We start from the raw sequence: 21,779 nt of genomic DNA, 5'->3' as shown, positions 1-21,779 counted from the left end.
TAACAGACTGTGATTAGAAGAGGTATTCCACATTTGGAAGTGTGACATAGAACCGGATGACTCAGGTGAAACAGGTCTTTGAAAACGGTTGTACAGGACATTGCTGTCAGAAGACCCAGGGTGCTGTGTGGGCTTAGGGAGCGCTGATTCTGGTACCACCGCTGGAGCTCCAGTAATGCTGCACCACTATATTTACGGCTATACATACACTACAAACATGCATGTTGCTTTACAGACTTCAAGAAAATTATCTTTATTAGGACCTTTGGCAAATAGAAAGTTAAATCATAGCTGGTAAAAGGAAGTTATACAAAGAATGTGTTTTCTAAGAATTTTTTTCTACATTGGTGTTAGCTAGAAGAAATTGCCCATTTGTGTAGTTTTGCTGGAAGAGTTAAAATTAAAAATGTCTTAAAATCAGAAACAATGTGGTTTTGTTTCTTTACTGAATTTTCTTAAGCTCATATTATTTTCAATTTGAACTTTCAAAAAAAAATTTGCCAACGTTTTTAGAAAGATATTACTTCCAGTTGACTTGAAATTACATAATTATGCTCTAGCAAAGCAGAATTCATTATTCTTGTAGCAAATGCAGTGTTTAAAATACCACAATCCTGCATTCAGAACTCAACTGTCTATTGAAAAATAGTATTTAGAACACCGTACAGTTTAAAATAAAAATCCATCAGCTCAGCACCTTGGATGGAGTAGCATTTTTGACGCGAACAATTGTCCAAGTGCAATTCTTCTTATTATCCCTATTTCCCCAAACAATTCAGAACTATTTTTAAAATAAGTAAGAACTGCACTAGAAACACTTGAATCTCTTATGTAACAGTCAACTGCATTTCCTTTTGGTGCAATCAAGTTTGGCCTAGAAAATAATTGGAATAGGACAAACTGAGCAGATTGCTGAAAACAATCTACTAAAAAACCAGAAAGGTTTTCTGAACTCTGAGTAATGATGCTGCCATTCTAACCTGTCTGGAAAACAACTAGAGTTAAAATGACAGTATTCTTATCTTCCCTTTTCAATATTAGAACAACCCCAACCTAGAATAAAGCAACCTTCTAAACTTATATGAAAAGTATGAACACGTAAATGTGGTAAATATTTTGGTACCCTGTGTAGCACCGCAGTGTTGCATGAATTTCATGTGGAATTTTACAGAGGATAAAACCCACCTATTAATTAAACAAGCTTAAATACATGGGTGATTTCTGGTGCCAGTGATGAGGTCTGTGCCGTGGCTGGATGCCTTCCTCCCCAGTTGCTGGAGGACAACCTGCCTGAGTCCACCAGGCTGCCTTGCAGCAGATGGACTTTTCTAGAGGTTTCAGAGGAAGAAAGGCAGCCAGGCTGCATCAAACAAGATGGGTACCGAGAGCCCTGGTGGAGGTCTGGCCGATATCAGGGGACTAATCACAGGACGCAACATGCTAGTGAGAGGGTATGATTAACGCCACCCTGCATATCTTTAACTCCCATACAATTGCAACGAAGTTTCTATTAAACTATAACCTTCACGTCTCCCTTACAAGACATGAAAGCACTATCAGCACTATCCCATCACTACCTCAGATTCCTCTTTTTCCGGTTTCCCCCCTTTCTGCTGCCTGTTTTCTCTGAATGTCTCCAACATGAAACCACAATCTTTTCTTGTGCTCTTTCAGTTCTTCACCGTGTTACAGGCACCCCCAGCTCAGCCCTGCCGGCTTCTGCAGAGCTGAGAGATGGGTTTGCAGGATTCAAAGGCATGATTTTAGGCCAATAATCATCAACTGTTGATAGCCTTTACTTATTGAAACTTGTTATTCTGTGTATGTACAGGTGGAATAAAAAAGATCATGAATAACAGAGCGGTAGCATAGCCCAGCATGCTTCATGGCTCAGTATTAGCCTGTGAATAAATTCTGAAGGAACAGACGCACCAAGAAAAGAAGAGATGTCCCATATTATCTGACTTTTCCTCAGCAGTACCACAGGCGATGCTCAGTATGGCAAGGAAAGTCTTAGTAAATACTGCGTACGATGATTCTGATTTTAAAACAGAAGAAATGAGTTGAATACAAAGAATTTTAATTTACTTCATTAGGAGCTGAAGAAGAAAGCAATACATCAAAAGGAGAGAAAGTGCCAGTGTTTAAAAGATCTATACTCACATCACTGCTCTCAGAGCTCCTTCTCTTCTTTTATTTAGTACTTTGCCCTCCTTTCTCCCGCCTCCTTCTACATGCACACACATGCATATAAACACCCACTCTCCAGCCACCTCCAAGCATAAAATTACTGCCTTTTTTCCCCTGCTTCCCTGCAGAAGAAAAACAAACTGTCACATCTTCAGCTCCACCAAATCCTAGTCCAGTCAGTTTTTTCCCAGTCCTGCACGCAGGCTCTGGAGAAGGGGGACCCTCTTCTTCCCCCACCACCTAGTCACCCCCTGAGACTGATAGCAGAGACCTGGAAAAAATTCTGGGCTCCAGTCACCAAGAACTTGTTTAGCTCCTATACACAGTCCTCACTTTACTGGGTATGATGGAGGGGCAGCATTTCGGAGAGCCTGGCTGCGCTGCCATGGCACCCCTCCCCCTGCGGTACCTATTGAAAGATGAGATGAGCAGAAGCGAGGGCTGCCCCAGCAGCTCCTCACTACCGCATGCACAGAGCATACGGTAGAAGCATTGCATCTCAAGCTCCAACTCTGCTCACTGACTCAGAATCAGTATCGCTCTTCTGTGACTGCTGGAGGGGAGAAGACTTTTGTCAGGTAGAGAGAGAGGGGAAAGGCTGGATGAAATTTTCAAGGGGCTTCTCAATTTTCATCAGGATTAACTTCATGGGCACCTACTGGTTTGAAAAGTGCTCCTTATATTATTGAGAAATTATCATTCCAGGTTTTTAAACAAACAAGCCCTTTTTCAAATTATCAGAATCATCAGTTATAAAGAGGCAGTTGTTTAAGAGCTGGAATAAACTTTGCTCAAAGGCTGTGTGAACAGCTCAACAGAGTCAGACAAGAGGTGCATCTGTGCTAATAGCCTGACTCCAGCAGGAGACAGTGAATGATGCTTTAGAAGTGAACTCATAACAAAATTGCCTGAAATGTCTCTGTAACCCTCATTAGTTAAAGGTTCACAAAGCTCCTGGAAAATTATTTATATGCCTGGAAACATTTCTTCACCTCTAATGCAACTCTGGATATTTTTACTTTATGCCATGCCTCAAATGAGAAACTCAGAGCAGTGACAAAAAACTGATCTACATATGACTGAGTACAGAGTTCTGTTTCAATGTATACCTCACAATTGGATATATACAATATTCATCCTACATACCTTAAGCTGAACTCCATTAGGCTCCTCTTAACTAACATTTGTAGTAGTTCTGAGGGAGTTAATTGCAATAATTATTTGACTTTATGAAGTTCTAAAATGACTATTTCTCCTTCTGAACGGGGAAATTCAGGTACAGGGATGTTAAGTAATTTGTTCAAGTAAGGTATCTGGTAACTGTCAAGAAAGGTATTTCCCATTCTAAACATACAGCAGAAATTGTATTTTAGAAGTAATTACTTAATTTATTCTTAAATTTTCAAAGGGTTTAAAATTTGTTCTCAAAGAATAGTTAAAAGCAAATGAAGAGCTGAATTTCTGAACTCTCAGATTATAAGACTGTTGCACAAACGTGGAGGCAGAAGTGATTAAGCAATCCTAATCCATTTAATTTTTCATACAAAATGGGAAAAAAGAATCTGAAACTCAGCTAAACGTTTACTTTTTGTTTTGCTAATTGAACAGTACAATAAAGCTCTATCTGCCAAAACAACACAATTAAAAGAAAATCAAAGGTGGCATAGCTGATGATACTGAAAAGTGCCATTTCCGATTATTAATTTTGTTAGTGTAATAGCAAGTTCTCACTTTCCCTGTCACCTCTTTATATAGAAGAAAGCTCCTTCCTCCCTCCCAGATCATTCTTCCTTTTAAGAAATAAGATATCATTATTTATTGAATGAAATGGTACATGAGATGATGAGTATTACTTTCAGTGCATATTTTTGTCTCTGCATACAAATGGCCAAATCATGAGAGACAGAGGTTAATTACATTTGAAAGGAGAAAAAATATTTATGCAACTGCAGCATTTTTGGCAGCCACTGAATTCACTGCACACTGCTTACTCAACTGACAACTTGCAAAACTTACAAAAAATTGCCCTAATAGATGTGAGGATGATGACAATATATTTATCATCCCCTGGCCTGTCTTAAATATCCTGTAGTAGAGCCTGCAGGTTTTATATGATGGAGTTCAGAACAAAGACTGAATTTATGGGCTTCCAAGACTTACCATACACACTCGTATTGCGTATGACAATATAAACAGCAAAATGGGATAAAAGTGTATTAGTATGTGGTAGTAGACAGAAAAAAATCATTTAACATTTCTTCTGCCTGTGTATTTTGCATACTGCAATACGCATGACATAGTTTTAGTATCCCTGTCTGTGTTTTTGGCCTTTGTGGCCATGTTCTCCATGGAGTCAGACCTTGAATTAATTAGGAAAGTGGGGCTGCATGTACCTGAAGAGTTTGCAATCCAAATATTCTACTTTCCCACCTTTACTCTTTCGTATTTGCTTTACCATGATTCTTGATTTCTGTATGATCTCATTCTCTGCTGAAGATATGGTACCTTTGAGTACCACAAGATCTCCATTTATGCTTGTCACAGAAATGTAGACTGGCAGCTTCAGTTAAATAGAGTGTGTATGTCTTGTGTATGTGGTTTGTCTTGCATTTGTCCGTAAGAGACAGGATTTTTTAGATTATCATAGATCGCGTCTGCATTATGTCCTCTCTTCCCGTTAGATTGCTTCACCTTTGGTTTCTGGGTTAGATAAAAACGTAACTGCAGTGAAAATCTGGTCAAAGCTGAAACAGTTGGATAAACGGACAGTAAGCGATGTACATGTGGAATCTGGTGTGGTTGGACATGTTCATACCTCAGCCATCTCTAATCAAACACGTTCAACATCCTATAGCTGGTGCTGGAAGAGTTTCTCTAATGGCTTAGCCATTAGAATTAACTTACTATGTATAGGGAGATCTGCTCATACATTCTCTCCTGCAGAAGACTACGTGGTAATGCTTGCATGACCCAGAACTTCATCTATTTACATGTCCAGTATTTTACTGTTTTGAGTAGCAAGCACGTATTATCAATTACTAGGACTGATAAAATCAAAGTACAGTGTCAGCAAACACGAATTTCTTTCAAGATTAAATAAGTGTTGTAAACTATGCATATTATGAGTTGTTGTCTCCTGTGTATGAATAAGGATTTTATCAAAGCAAAATGAAAGATTGCTGTTCTTTTCAGATTCCTACTGCATTTCTGTGTATTATCTGGACTTGAAAAAAAAAAAAGTCTTTTGAAGAAGAGTTACTATAGGAAAGAAAACAAGTTACATATATTATTCAATCCTAATGTTGGAATACACTTTATGGACACCAGTAATACCTGAACCAAAATATTCAAAGTGCTAGAGATTAAAATGAATTTATAATCGCCATTATATGGCTGAACTCAACCATCAGATTTCTATAATGTTGTTGTTTGAATGGTTAAATGAGAGAAAGCCAATTAAGTTTAAAGGGATTTTTTGCTGTTTAAGTATTCATAAAACAACAGGTTTGAGCTTTGCATTAGGCTAGGGGAAACAAATACCCTTAAAATTGTCAGAAAAGGGTTATTATTACCGTAATGAATCAATCACTACTTGCTATAATAGATGATCATGAAAAACAAAGAGTCTGTTAACACACCCAAGCTCTTAAGGCATTGAAGGAGGAATGTGGTTGTTTAAGTAGGTTCTAGTGTCATTTACAGCAGCCTTGGGCATTTGAGATGACCATAGGGACTTGCAGGTACAACACAGGGCTTACAAGAGACTGCTGCCTGCAAGGGCATGAGAGGCTAGGTGGGCTCTCTGGCACTTTTAATGGCACTGGACACCGATGTTTACACAACTGAACTGCACCCCAGGTGTTGGTGGTCTCAGCTGTCCACTGGAGGCAACCTTTTCCTCTCTATTGGTACTGTACTCAGGGATCTGTGTTCCTTAGTGTGATGGTTTGAACCACCATTAAGGTACCTAAAGCTTGAGATGGCCTAAAGCTTGAGATAGAATATTCCCAAAATTTCTAATTTATGGCAAACTTCAGGGCTAAAACCCAAGATATGGAGTCAGAGACCATTGAGTCCCATTTGTACTAGTAATGCAAAATCAGAATCATCTCATGAAGTGAGACATGTGATGTGAAGACAAGAAGTTCCTAAGAATTTTTTCCTAATTATTCCTATGACTTAAAGAACATTTTTGAAGCATTTTGAAATTCAAATTAGAGGTCTGCTGTAATTGCTCTCCCAGTTTGTATAAATAATTTTAATTGAAGACTTCAAGGGAATAGCCAAATGACAGGACTAAAAAGAATCAATAGCTCTCTTCGCACCTCAAGGAATATTTATGCAAAGCGGAATGGTTTTATTAGGAAAGATTTGTATGCAGTGCTTAATGAATGCTCACCAGCTTGATAGATAGGCAACATGGACTCAAGCTCTAACTCCGTGTCAGGCAGAACAGTTAGTGACATACGGATTTTCTGCACCTCGGGGAGAACACAAGGCTATTGAATATCACACCAGCCGCCCAAAGAAATCTGACAAGATGCACATGAAGACCTCAGATGCAGACAGTAACAGCGTGTGGTATACAAGATGTGGATACAGGATTTTTTTTGTCAAGGAAAACAGTAAAATAGGAAGCTCATGGAGATGAGAATTCTGTAACTTTGTGACAGGAGTAGGCACACTTTTCCGAGGTCTTTGGTTAACATAATAAGAAGTTTACAGATATTACTGTGACCACTGTAGCAAGTTCATTTTATATGAAAGTAATAGAAACAAAAAATATAATGGAAAATTAATGTTATAAAAATATCGTAAGTACTAAAAACTTCTAGCAACCTAAGTGATATCTTCTGGTCTATGTATCTGCATGCAAAGTTCATTCAATCGCCTAATTTAACACATGAAAGAAAGGGGGTTTGAAAAAGAATATATTGCTGCTACCAAGTTCTTAATTACTATTAATATTCCTGAAATGCAAGTATTATTTTTACTGTCACCATCAAGCAATAAACCCCAAAAGTCATATCCCTTCCCCCACCTAAAGCGACAGTCTCAATATATGGTATTAAATAAATAGTAAAGTTGGTATTTTTTTCTTTGCTTTCTGTTTGAAAACTCTTAAATACAATGTGGTTATACTTCAGAGCTTTCCTCTGCAACTAAGGGAATAGAAACTTCTATCACACAAAATGTAAAATTTAAGCTAAGATTCACATTTAATTACTTTTCATAAAGAAAATAAGAGTTGTGCTTTAAAAAATTCTGGTCACATAGAGATTCAGGATAAAATTGTGAGGACTACTCAACACTGCATCAGTCTACCTCGGGAAAACTCTTAAAAGTCGGGGTAAATTTTACCTATACATTTCTTGAACAGTTTTGGCACTACTTATACGACATATGAAAGATTTTATGGTGAGAAATGTAATGTGGATTGAATGAAGTGGTATGCTGGGTACTGCACAAAGGAAAAAAAATGAAGCACAGCTCCCCGATGTCCATTTGTCTCAGCTAGGAACTAGCAGGGCATCTATTAGCTCCATCCTCAAGTGTTGTAAAGACCACAGCATTCACATTGCAGAGTCTCAGTGTTGCCTCTAATCTCTCTCCTTGAAATGCAAAATTATATTGTGAAATGAAAGAAGACTGGTTTTAGAAAACCAGGTTGAAGTTTTATCAAATATTTACTCCCAGTTCGGCTCACAAAAAAGAAAATGTAACTAGTATCACTGGTGAAAGGAACTGTAGATGTTGTGGCTGAACAGAAAATGAGATGATTGTGGTTGGACACGATGAAAATACACTGTTTCTGTTGTGTTTTGCACTGTTTCCTCAGCTGCCTGTACTGGATGGAGCAGGAAGACAAGCAGTAAACATGACGCAAATCCACACTGACTGGCCTAACGTGGGTGGGAGGAATCACTACTCTCCATGATGCCTGAAAAATTTCTTTTTATTGCTGTTAGTTCCTTCCCAAACAGTTAATTTTCCTTCTCTTAACTCCATGGGATTAGTAGCAACATCTGAAGAAAGATCTTCGGTCTTAAAAAAGGGGAGTCGGAAGGCCACTGCTGGTTCACATGAAACATCCTACCTTCCGAACAAAGCAAGGACGTTAAGGGAGGCTGGTATCACAAGCTGGTTTTATGTGTGCTGATCTGCTCTCACGTATCTGCCATGCGGCACAGGCTTGCAGCCGCAAGACTGACACGTGGTGAGGCTTTGGTATGTAGTAGAAGAGTGTTTTAGCCTGGAGATTCACAAAGATAATGCTGCAGCCCAACGGTCTCAGCAGTCCAGTGAGGAACACAACCTCTCACGTTCCTATATTCACGCCTTAATTTTGGGAAGCCAGTCTAGAGGAGGGCCACTAAAATGGTTAGAGGGATGGAACACCTCTCCTAAAAAGAAAGGCTGAGAGAGTTGGGGTTGTTCAGCCCAGAGAAGAGAAGGCTCTGGTCAGACCTTATTGGGGGCTTTCAACACTTAAAGGGGGTCTGTAAGAAAGATGGGGACAGTCTTTTGAGTAGGGCCTGCTGCAACAGGGCAATGCCTGACGGTTTTAAACCAATAAAGGGTAGATTTAGACTAGTTATAAGGAAGAAACCTTTTACAGTGAGGTTAGTGAAATGCTGGAACAGGTTGCCCAGAGAGGTGGTAGATGCCTCATCCTTGCAAACATACAAGACCAGGTTGCTCGGAGCTCTGAGCAACTTGATCTAATTGAAGATGTCCCTGCTCACTGCAGGGTAGTCGGACTAGATGACCTTAAACATCCCTCCCAAACCAATCCATTCTACAATTCTATGACTCCTGGTGCCACTGGATGAGGTGGAGTCAGGCAGGTGAGCTAACGAAATTTCAGCAGGCTTCTGCTATTTTGGAAATCAAGCCCTACATACGCGTGTGACCTCAGTTCTTCACTGGGCCCCTGGTCAGTGAACCTCTTGAGAAGATAACTGTAGTAAACAGTTGGCTACCAGGGGGAGGCAATACTGTAAAAGAGCATATTGTCAGATGGATCTTGACTGATGATAGCACATTAGAGAGACCTGACCTGTTTGAAAGAGCAGTTAGGTACAGCAGTATGTGGTCATGACCCACTGAGCCCTTTAGTGGTATTCTGACAGCACTCACATTCCCGGATGACTGCCAAAACTTTTTTTTTTAATTATTTTTTGCATATTTACTTCTTTGGCTTGAGTGCATTCCTTGTGCATATACAGTCCACCTTTTCTGATGTTGCTGAAACTGGACAGATTGCATCTCATCTGATTTGACAACAGGTGAGGTAATGTGTTGTTCATCTGAACTGACATTGGACAAACAGGGAACAGAATAAGGATCTGTTTGAACTTGTAAAAATGCATCTTTTTGCAGATGTTCCCAAATCTTTCTGTCTTGAGTACTCTACTTTTTACAGAGGTTGTAAGATATTAGCCTTACTATGCCAAATTATGCATGAATGATGACTAGATAATTATTCCCTAAGCTTAGTAGCATCGTAGGGTCAAATGCCTGACAATGACTTTAGTTTTGCTCTTACTCAAGAGAATAAAATTTATGACTTTGTAGATCAACAAGCGTTCAGTCTCTTCAATTTTATTACATTTAGAGTAACCTCAGCTTCTTCAAAAATTCATCATATATAGAGGATTGTTATGGGTGTTGATGGTAAGCCCACAGATAGCAGCAAGGCCATGGGTCACTACTTCCAATATTTCTGACAGCTAGCTCATTCCCTTTGGAGATCTCTCAGATGCAGTGGAAATTCTGGGTGGTGTATGTGGGACTGATCTCTAGACTCTAGATCTCTAGTCTCTAGGCTTCATCCTAATACAGTCATCCAGAAGTGGTAGATGTCTACTCATATGGTAGGTGTAGACATCTATATCTGTCAGCTGAACTCTGTGTTACATTTATGAATTTTTATCTCTAGAATAGATTAACTAATGTAGTGAAGCTACCATTCCTGAGAGAATAGCACCTAAAAAAGCCCAAGTTGGCATTGTTTACAGATGATTTAGCATCTTGCAGCCGGCCAAGCATATTCTTGGCTGACAAAATTAAAAAGCATGTTTCCTGTTTTTTGATTCCCACTGTTGAACTATGACAATTCATCACAGATGTATATAAACTACTGGGAAGTTCAACCTACGAAGACCATAGCTAGTCATCAACTGGAAGAGTCATCAACAGACCCAATTAACCGCTTGTGCACTATGTCTTTGAGCTGTTTCCTGGAAACTTTCACCAAAGGAACTGGAACTTGCTGAAATGCGCAGAGTGAGAATCTTTCCCAAGCTTGATTATGTGGGAGTGTTTCAGTTTATCTAGTCCACTGAATAACCTTGAGAAGTGTAGGAAAGTTTTTGCCTTTGCAGCTCGAGCTTTTATCGGACTCAGCTGTAGGCCTAAATCTTTGTTTGCCTTAGAACAGCAGTCATTCAAAATCACTCACTGTATGAACACCTTTCATGCAGATGCAGTCTTTTACCAGTGACGGTCGCTCAGCATTTTAACGGGATACAGGGGCCCCTTAAATGCAGACAGTTTTCTATCAGCAGTGTGAGGCATCAGACTAGACAAAGCAATGGAACCTCTCAGGAAAGACTGTGGTATCAGCTCCTAGGCTGTCCTGTGGTAGACAGAGATGCTGCGGAGCGTAATGTTCACATCCAGCAGCTTGATTGAGCTCCAAATGCTAAAACATGTCCTAGAAAGGCATTTGCAGTATTATTAACAGCCATTAGCTCACAGATGCTAGACTTACACTAGGGCATAACAACCCTTAGGAATTCTGAAACATCTGGCAAATGGGATCAGGAATGTAATTTTGGCTGTTTCTTACTCATTCACTGAGATGTGGTTCCTCTGAGTCTGCTTGTGAGGTTTCTTGTGGGTCTGGGACAGTTACAGCTACCTCTTAGTGCCCAGCACGGGGCTCTGAGTGGTGGTGTTAGATCATCAGGACCTCAGATATCTCTTATTGTATCTCCGTACACTCAGTTTGCCTCACTGCTGTAACTGTTTCATAGCATCACAGAAATTGCAAATCACTGTCAGGCAGCTGCTTCCATGTTCCAAGGGATGAAATCCAAAATTGTTTCATTTTGAAACCTGCAGGTGAAATCACTGTGTTGTGATCATGTTAAAAGGTGACAATAACATCTTACATAGATTCACCCTTCCCTTTGAATAGCATTTGTATCTGACCCCTAAATTAGATTTTTTGGTGGAGAAGTAAACCCAGGTTACAATATTAGTTTTCTATGACCTCACTTCTTTAACGATTAAGATAAAATACAGCATTGATTTTTTTCACTCTGTTGCCAAGATTAGCTAAGTCAAAGGAGATGGTGCCTCTTCTTCCTTTTCCCCCCACACCTCATGCAGTCTGAAACACTAGGATTTTGTTTACCACTTGGCCAAAAAAAAGTATCAGCCTTGGAAGGAAAGGCTCCAGAGTTGTATTACAGCTGGGACCACCAGCATCTGTGTTATCCCTTACAACCAGGTTGCTTCACAGAACATGGTATCATTGTCCTCAAACTTTCTACTATGATGCCCTACTGCCATAACATGACATTTTGATCACTTACCAAAGCCTCCGATGACTATGATCATAGCTGGAGTGCACAACAACACGTAGTTCATGTCAAAAGAATAAATAAAATCTATTTCAAAAGCTCTATTAATCATTCAGTGATGCCTAGCTAACAAATGAAAGGTGCATATGTAATTTCTGTTTGAAAACGTAAGATTTTAACAGCTTTATGAACAAAATGCTATTGATGGAACCTTTAAGGCTTTCATATGTCCAGTTGATTAGATTGTAAAATGGTTGAACAGGAACAGAAATCCTACTTCAGGAAGTGTGAAAAGGATTGGATATAAGGAAACGCGAGTACTTTGCTGAACAATGCTTTTATAAATATTCTGACCTTAAATATCTCTTTTCAGTTTACCATTATCATATTTAGAAATCACTTGAAATATTCATAGAAACCATGTTAGACGCCACAATCATTAGCCTGAGATTCTCCAGTTACATCAGAACTCTGTCACTCTTCTCAAAAATGAAGATATTTGAGTCCAGAATTTATTCTGAGATGTAATTTTGAACATATTGGGCTCACATAATTATAGAGTTATATATTTGAATGTACATTTCTGTTGTGCATTCTTAATATAGTTGAATTAATTACCTCAGAAAAAAACCCCAATGCTATTTCTATGCATTTTTAAGCACATTTTCCCTATATATGTTCTCATCACAATCCATGACTACAATAATCGATCACCATCAATAGTATTATGACACCCATATTCAGTTTCAACATCATGAGTTGCAAGGGTACTGTCTTTTCCAGAGAAAAGAACTCCATATGAACAAGCTCACCAATAACCAGCTCACACCTCAGATGGATGAGGAAGTAACGATATTTGAATGCTGGATCTCAGAACGCTAATCCATGACAAAAAAGGGAAATATCTCATACAGTGTATTAGGTAATATGAAAATATTAGGAAAAAATAAGTTCATGTTACTAAAACCTACTGAATATCAGTCTGTGGTATCCTCTGTTCTCTTAACCCCTAATTTAATTTTGTCTTTGGGAACCAAACTGCATTAAGTTAAAAAGGCAACAAGAATTAAGAATAAAAAAGCTGTTAGACTTATTTTTTTTATAAAACCAATGCCAACAATCTGTATTTAATTTCTTTCTTACATTTTACTTCTTTATATAAATTTATCTATTTGTCTATTTGGTATCAGAAATGCCATGCTGGCTGAGAGGCAATTTATGTTTTTTTTTTTTTTTTAAATAATGCTTTTCACAACGTTCACACTTCCTACTTGCAAAGTCCTGGAGTCCTACAGGATAAAGAGGAATTCAGGGTGATTTATTCTGACACACGATAGTCTAGATCATTCCTTCGCTACTATAAAAGAAAGATGAAAGGAAATTTCCAGAAGAATCACTTGGGACTATTCCACCCACTTGATTTGTGCCTGTGTATGCTTATCTGTCTGCCTCCTGTACTGTGAAACACTAAAAGGATCCTCTGCTCTGCTGCTGTGGTCCATACACAGTGATGTTACAGACCAGGAGATTCTCTGTCTTCACAGTCACCCTGGACACCAGGAACTTGGTTTTCCCAAACTAGCACTTCTTTTATAAAGTCTTGGTGAGAAATGGAAAGAGAAATTATGCACATGTCCCAATACCAATGTGCAGCCTGACTGTTACCTGAGGAACAAGGACCACTGGGGAGAGATGGTGCACAGCGACGAGGCTGCACAACACAGGACTACAGTCACTGCTAACCAGCGGCACCAGTGGAAACCCCAGCTGAGTCTAAAGAACAAAAGTCCTCACCATGCGAGTGAGGAGTTAGGTTTTGGGACAGCAGATCACAGAGGCTGAAGGATCTCTGTCCTATAAAATTTTCTGAAGCCACATGGATGAAGTCCTGAGCAACCTGATCCAATTATGAAGTTAGCCCTGCTTTGAGCAGGAGGTTAGTTACTGGAGGTCCCTGCCAACTGAAATGATTCTATTATTCTCTGATTGTCTTCTACAGCAGGTGATAACTGGCTTGGAAACTGAGTTCATCTTTCTCCAAAAACGTTTCACCCATACATATGTATATCTGATGTGACTCTGCAAACAACTTTAAGACAGTGGTGTCAAGCTGTGGACTTGAAAATATTTCCAGTGGTTGCCCAGCTTTAAATCTCTTCAGAGGGAATTTCTTTTACTTAGCTTTCACCGATTCTTTATTAGTAGGCCACAGGTGCTTACATGTCCATATGCCATACTGCAAACCCCTTTTTTGATGTTTATAATGAGAACAATGTTGGATCAGACTTGACTTTGATTATTTTGCAAAACCATCCCTTCTAAAGAAATAAATTTGCACTTAGTAGCCTGTGCTTTCTCTGCCTGTCTCTTTTTGTTTCCATGCACAGAGTCCCCTTGAATAAACAACCCATAAACCAAAGAACATCAAATCCCGTTTTTACGTAGGAGAATGCAGAGAGTTTTTCTCCCTTAAAATATTGTGAAATGGGAAAAATAAGATACTTGACACTATTAGAAAGGCAAATTGCAATGGAGTTTTATCTGAGAAGCTAGTTTTTTCTTTTAGAGCAGCTGTTTTAAACATTAACGTGGAAAGTCAAATGAAAAAAATGTATACATTCATAGAGAGAGCCTCAGAAGTTTATGTCTCATTCTACTTGTCATATAAAATAGCAGAGGAACCATCTTAATTACCTGTTTCCATTTTCCCATCTTGTGCTGCAGGCCCATCAGGAATTACACTCTTCACCTGGAGAAACTCATCTGGCTCATCCCCACCAATGATGGTAAATCCAAAACCCATGTTGCTTTTCTTAAGAGTTGTGCTGAGGAAAGTCCCCTTCAGCTGTGATGCATCACGGGTGAAGAGTGGTTTTTCTACATCAGTCAACACAAACAAGAAAGACAAAAGTTCTGATCTAGTCACAACACAGTGGAGACAGCAGATAACAATACTGGCTGACAGCAGGTGACAGTGTATGAAAACCAAGGAAATAAAGAGTGCAGGCATTCCAGGAAAAAATATTTGTGAGTTTTTGTATTAATACGAAGTTTAAAAAGTACTTCTTATCTATGGCAGGTCAGCCAGAAGTGGGGAGTTATAAATATTCTTTTCTATTAGAAATACATTTAGAGTGGATGTTGTGCAGCTAAAATAATTACAACAATAAAAATGATCTGTGAGGTAATTTTAAGATCTCTTTCCTAACCTATAAATTCAGCTTTGTCTACAAAGTACAACATTCTCTGTAATTTTCCCCCCAACTGCAATAAGGAAAATATCCCCTGGATATCTTTTTCCATTTGTTAGCAAGCAGTGCTAGATACTAGGTGAGCTTTTCCCTCCAAACACAAGGGGTTTTGGCATCCAACAAGTGACACACGCAACTGCTGTACAACTTTCGCATCTCCTCTCCGCGTGCTTCGGTGTGCAGTGTGGGTGGTGGGGGCTCCCCGTGCCTCTCTCCCATGCTGTGCTTGGTGAGGAAGGGTGGAAGGAATGTGCAAAGGTTGTGACTCCAACTGCTCTTGCTACACCCACAGAGCTGGTGCTGGGCTGGCTGGCAGCAGAGGACATACCGTACAGCCTACGCGTCCCGGCGGGGTCGCGCTGGCACTGGGACAGGTCATTCACGCTGCGGGACCTCTTGGGAGCAGGACGCAGGTGGGTAAATTTAGGTCTAGGTAAGGTTGATGAGGAGCTTTCTACAGTTACAAAGGAGAAGAACCCTCATTCTCTGGCTATAACCTTATGTTAAAATTTATTTGTCTCTACCACTACTGTTTGCTGCTTGTGCAGCTCATTTTAAGTACATTAATTTTTACGTTACCAAGAGGCTGTATTCTTGTAAACTCCTATAACACAGTGCTTGAGGCTTTTAACTTAATTGATGCTTGCTAGATGAGTTAGCTTAGAAACATACCAAACATCAATTACCGGTAATTTAGAGAAAGTACAATTAATTATTTCAGTGTTGCCAACCTCGGGTGCTCAAGAGAGAGTCGTACATTCCCAAGAATAGAATTGATGATTTTTTTTTTAGAAAATTACTTTGGGGCTCTTATTGCACTTTCTGTTTCTCAGCCTTCAAGAAACACTAGGGTCGACTTCTCTGTCTTTTCTCCACGCCTTCAAAGGTTGGAGTATTTTAGAGAGTTCGTGAGTGCCACGACTCCGGGATCTCGGACGTTTAGGCGAGAAAAATGCCAGGACATAGGTGATAACATTTTGAGAATTGGCAACACTACTATTTCAATCAGACTGACAAAATCATTGTTGCATAAACAGGAGAGCAGGATCTTTCATCTTAACTAAGATAGCTGACATAGTACTGTACCTCGGAAACCTTGGGCCTGCATAGGCTTTGTTCCAAGTTCTGCGTTGGGCATGTTATGCTGCTGTAGCTTCCTTTTTGCTTCTAGGACAGGGTTTTCAAATTGTGTTCTTCTATTTATGTGGCTGGAAAAAATTTGGTTTTGATTAAAAGCTGGGTTCAGTTGGGGAAAATGATAATTTTCACAGTAGGATGCTGTATGTGACTTAGGAGTGTGTTGTTAGAGTGAAACTGTTACGAATCTCCAGCGGGTCTGAGCATGTCCCTTATACTGCACACAATTTTGCTAGGGATGAGAAATGCACTATCTAGCGCATTGCAGAATGAACAGCGCTGAGCAGCATCCTATAATTTCAATACGCTGAATTCTGCTACAGTCAAATGGTTTTGATTTATGGGACTACATAGTACAGAGCAGTACTGCTGAAGCATGCTACAACCACCGTTTTTCACACCTTTAGCACAAGCACGGTTCTGTGTGTGATTCAAAGTATCCAGAGCAGTTTTCTGCATTATTACTGATTAGCTGTAAGTGAAATTACTTAATCACTTGCAGAAAAGGTAAAGCATTGAACACAGAGTGCTTTTATGACTGCAACCTAGAAATAAATCTAACATAGGAAATAAACTCAAGATGGTATCTTTTTAATTATATGTAATGTATCTGCTCAGCTGTACGGAAAAATCAGATGTTGCAGAAACTAAGATGGCAGATTAGAACTACACAGATAAAGATATGAAATAAAAGGAAAGTTGAGGTATGCATTTTTTTTTCTTGTTGCTTTACATCTCCTGCAACAGGTCAGTAACTACATCTCTGACATTACACCACTAATGTTCTGTACTGTGTTTAGAACTACTATCTTAACTACACACTCTCATAGTATCCTTGATTTTAATTCTTTAATTTAAAGCCCAAATTTTTTCAACCAATGAGTAATCCTACAATCCTGTCAGATGGTATGTTTCACACATTTCCAGAAGAAGGTAAAACAATTTAGTAGGCTGCACTGAACAACTTCGTAAGACAGGATCGCATCTGAGAAAAGGGTCCGGTGCTGTAAACGTTGCTCTGGGGAAATAAATACATATGCACAGAAAGGCAGGTTTTCAAACATGTCAATCCTTATTTGTTCTCACTGCGCTCCTATGTACTGAGTTCTGATAATCCAATCCCAAGCACCGGCTATAAGCACTTGGAGAGGTGACCTGAGAGCTTTTGAAACTGGGATCCTAAGAAGGGTTGAATACCTTTACATCTTGAAATGACCTTTTATGCCACATTAAGCACTTTTCAGGTTCCTTGGGATTCACCTCCTACTACTGCTTCATAGAAAGTAAGCGGAATTGCCATTAAAAGTGAGGTAGAGGAAAGGCAGGAAGTCCTACAGGAGTGCAGTACACTTGGAAAATCAGGACTTAGTGGCCAGAGCTAACGCAATGAAAAGATTTCCAGTCATGTAATAGAATATTTGATTCAATGAGAGGAAGTAAATATGAAATATCCTGGAGTTGCTACTTTATTAACATGGCTGTAAGTCATTCAAGTGGCTGCTAACTTACTCTCATACTCTAAAATTTTGATTAATAGTTTTCCTGTAAATCTTAACATACGCTGCAGGCAAAGGAAGTCTCTTTTGCTTCTTTCCTTCTTCAGACAGGCTCTTTAAGATTGTACACTTTCCCTTCCTAGTTTTGGTTTCTAGGTAGACCATGCTGTACCTGTCAGGGTCTCCAGCACCTCAGTCTATTGCAAAGCTAGAAATGTATGATGGAAGGGAGACAAACTTCACCAGTTAAAAATGGAGAAGGACAAGACTTACATGCATTAAATAGGGTAAATATGAGCTCATAGTATTAGCATGAAAGAGGCAGTTTTCATGCTACCATCTACCACGTGATGTATTTCAATATTGTAAAGGAAATACTGCTTCTGCCATTACTCAAGGCTGTGATGAAACTACCTGTGAAACACTACATAAAGTTCTGATCACCCATGACCAAACAAAACTAATCCATAGAAAAGGTTTTACAGGAACACTGGTTGAAGAAAGAGTTTTCTATGATAGAAGATCAAAGTGGTTTTAGCTTTTTAGTCACAGAATTAACGCTGATCTATAATTGCATTCTATGAATAGATTTGGAAGTAAATAGTAGAATGTATTAAATGAATGTATTAAAGATGTCAGGATTTCAGATGTAATCTGTAGGCTGCTTACAAGTAGAAGTGTGAAATTACAAAACAGCTTCCAATAGCAGGTATGGGGTAAACTATCTAGCTTGTTTTATATTAGCATTTGATAAGGTTAAAATCAGGGCTGCTACACAGTGGGTTAATTACTTCAACATAGGGATCATGTCTTATTTTAGAGGCTGTAAAGAATCCTGCCCTGGTCTTCAGCTGCCCTTCCAAAAGAGCATGGATTTAACATAGCTTTTGTGCTGTATTGTGCAGATGTAATGGATATCCAAGATCACACTACAGATCTGCAGTCAGGACCTTGAACTGCTCAGTGCCATGCTGTAATTGCAGGACGCATCTCAGTGCTGCAGGAGGCCTCTTGCAGACCTAAGTTACAACTTACATGTGGTTCTGTGATACAAAAAAGGTGAGATTTTAGCTAATATAGGATGTGTCCATGGCTCAAGGATCATCAGTTCCTGTGGTACCAACATGGCAGCCAGAATGTTATCCAGTGCTTCTTAACATTTTCTAGATAGAGTTTAAGTTGTGGTTTAGGCCATTTACACAGAAATGTCTTCAGTAAAGGCTATCTTGAAAATGACCTGTTTGTCTTAGCAGATCAGACAGGAAGACTGGAAGAGGTACTTGGAGCATCTCTGGCTGTTGGTGTATCCTTAATAATTCTTAGCTTCAATTTATTCCCATATTTCAACTGGTTTATGGTAATGTGCAATCTCAAAAGCACAGTATGAGAATTCCAACAAATTCAAACAACTGCATTAAGTATTGTGTCCAAGGGGATTCAAAGAAAAGAAAATTATACTGATAATCAGTTGTTTTATCAGTCAGGAGCACCGTATTTATGCTCTTAGACTGATGAGACATGAAACACCTCTCTTTCATGCAATTTTTAGTGCTATACGGCTTCATGGCTAAATCAGAAAAATTGCTACTGATGAGTTTACCTGAGAAAGAAGTTATTAAGCTAAGTAGTTCCTTTGAAAGGACATTCCAGCCTTCCATCTAGCTACTTCAACTGCATACAAAATAGATATTACTAACCTAGGACTTAATAAGACAAGCCAAAAGCGAGTTTTAGATGGTTACAAATAAGTGCTTTTGTGGTTAAAATAGATTTTGAATGTGATCCAAAAGTGTTTTGCTCATTGCTCATAGTATCTAATTCAGTGAGCATTAATATCTTCATGTTTCTTCATTTATTTTATACAATGCATATTAAATACAGAAGCTTAATCCAAAGATAAAAATCCAACCAATTTCTTTAGTGCTATTTGGCTGTACAGAAGAATCACGTTGCCTTTTGCCTGCCTTCTAGGAGCCCTGAATTTCCCTCTGCGGTGAAGAAGGGCTAGTCAGTGCTGCTGTCCTCTGTTAGCTCTCTGTGTGCTGAGGACACTCCTCAGAGGCAGGATTTGGTTTTGGGCTGTGTTTAGCTGTGAAGTTGAAATACTGTCTTTTGTGCTATGGGTAGGTACTGTCACCACCAGTCAGCCTACAACACATGGGCACCATTCTGCCATCTCACCAGTGAATGTGGCCAGGCTAAGTTGTTCCATGTTAGATGTGATTAAGACAACTGAAACACATTTTTAGGAAATTTACGGGCAGTCATGCCTAGTATGCAGATTTTAGTTGACGGCCAAGATACTGAGCCCTGCTAAAATGGTGGCATGTCTAAGCATGTCGTGCTTAGTGTCGTGGTTTAGTGGTGGTCTTGGCAGTGCATAGGTTTATGGTTGGACTTGATGATCTTAAAGGTCTTTTCAAACCTACGTGATTCTACGATTCTATGTGCATCAGCAGAAGTGTAACCTATCTCCTTTCCACAGGTACTTTGATGTACGGGTTTTTTAGTAGTTTGTGACTCTAACTTTTGAAATTGTTGCCTATAACACATCAAAGTAATTCTGAGGACCAGGATGGACTTTCTGATGTATAAATTGTGAGTGCCTAGATCCTCTTTACAGTCACATTTTTCAGTCACTAACACTTTATAATGACAAAAAGACCTGAAATAAGTTTTTCTACTTGAGTAGTAACAGAGTGTTGTCAAAATTGTAAGTCAAAGAGGTGTATTTTTCCAGAATAAATACCTGTATGGGTAATTTAGCTTTTCTATTAAGTAGACCATGTCTGGAAATTGAGCTCTGTATTGTAGTTAATCATCCTTAGAGGGGGAAATAATCTTGTGGCAATTAGAATGCTGAAAGACCCAGCGCACTCCAATAACCACATTCTCTCCATAGCCCTGCACAGCTAAGTGCTGCTAGATCTTAGTTTATAAATTAAAATTGTGTGAAAGTTAAGCCATATGTAGCAAACACTTCTCATTTATGTCAAACGTCTACACCTTGCAAATGGAGCCTGGACCTGCACAACAAGGCAAATTAAAATTTTAATAATGCCTCACTCCTATAGTCATGGACAATTAAGAGAGGAATTTATTCTGGAGACCTTATTTTTAAACAGAATTTGCAAGTATGTTGTGATTAGTCTTTATTAATGTTACTCACAAGACCTTTGAGGTTTTTCTTTGGGTTTTTTGTTGTTTTTTTTTTTTAACTTGCCCTCTGATTTCAGAATATTGGAGCTGAGCATGGCTGGTCCTTATAAGGTGAACCTGTGTCTGTCTGCCTCATTGCTCATCCTTACAAACTTCCCATGGAATAAAAATATTTCAGTGAGCAGACACTGACAGTTTTAAAGGCCTGCATGTAAAGTTGGACTGGACTTGAATGTGTGAAAGTTCATAACCTAACTTTTCATTATTTATGCACTTTTATGACTTTATGACACTTTATGTAATCTGATTTTATCTAGTTAAAAATGAACTCATCTGTTGAATACTGGTAATAAAAAAGGTGTTACTGCCAATTTTTAGCATGAAAAATTGAAAGCAATCTTTGTTTCATACTAATTGAGCTCAGACAGCAAATTAAAGTAAACTACATTTTACTGACTATAAAACTCCTTATGAACTTAGTGCGGCTGCAGTTTTAATGCCATTCTGTAACAGCCATTCCACTTCTAAAACCCTCTGAGCCTGCAGTAGGTTTGATATATCTTTCCACTAATCTTGTCTGTGGTAGGATTTATAAATTTGGCACTAACAGCCTTAAAGCATGTAATTGCATAACAACATCTGCGCCTGGTGCCTTGCGTCTGTGTACCTGTGGGTGGACATGAAATGGAGACAAATATTTGCTCCTTTTCTGACTCTAAAGTGAAGTGTGAGCCCCACCGGTGCCAGAACGCCTTGGGCTGCGCTAACAACCGAGTGAGGTCTCAATAAGAGATTAGTGCACAGAAATTGCACCACACCTGTTACTCACCAAAATACACTAAAAACCACTGGGCTGGAAGACGTACTCACCCCCAGGAGCTGCACAATTGCATCTGCATAAATCTTGAGGGGAGGTTAAGTACAAAGAGATACGAAAACCCCAGCCCCTAGCT

General features: G+C 39.1%; 1 protein-coding gene across 1 annotated transcript in view; it reads right to left on the bottom strand.

The window, feature by feature from the left end:
- The window catches only part of LOC104497712 (membrane-associated guanylate kinase, WW and PDZ domain-containing protein 2-like), a gene marked incomplete at its 3' end in the record, with an annotated part of 31,809 nt that extends 15,637 nt beyond the window's left edge, over positions 1 to 16,172 (bottom strand). Inside the window, exons 1-3 of the mRNA XM_010140994.1 lie at positions 16,121 to 16,172; positions 15,363 to 15,488; positions 14,478 to 14,660 (exon numbers count right to left, since the gene is read on the bottom strand). Of these exons, the coding sequence (XP_010139296.1) occupies positions 14,478 to 14,660; positions 15,363 to 15,488; positions 16,121 to 16,172 (361 nt within the window). The remainder of the gene's footprint in view (positions 1 to 14,477; positions 14,661 to 15,362; positions 15,489 to 16,120) is intronic.
- Positions 16,173 to 21,779: the final 5,607 nt, after the last annotated feature.

Source organism: Buceros rhinoceros, unplaced genomic scaffold (genome assembly GCF_000710305.1).
Source record: "Buceros rhinoceros silvestris isolate BGI_N320 unplaced genomic scaffold, ASM71030v1 scaffold7588, whole genome shotgun sequence".
NCBI lineage: Eukaryota > Metazoa > Chordata > Aves > Bucerotiformes > Bucerotidae > Buceros > Buceros rhinoceros.
Note: the sequence above shows the minus strand (reverse complement) of the source record. Positions and strands in the feature narration are given on the sequence as shown.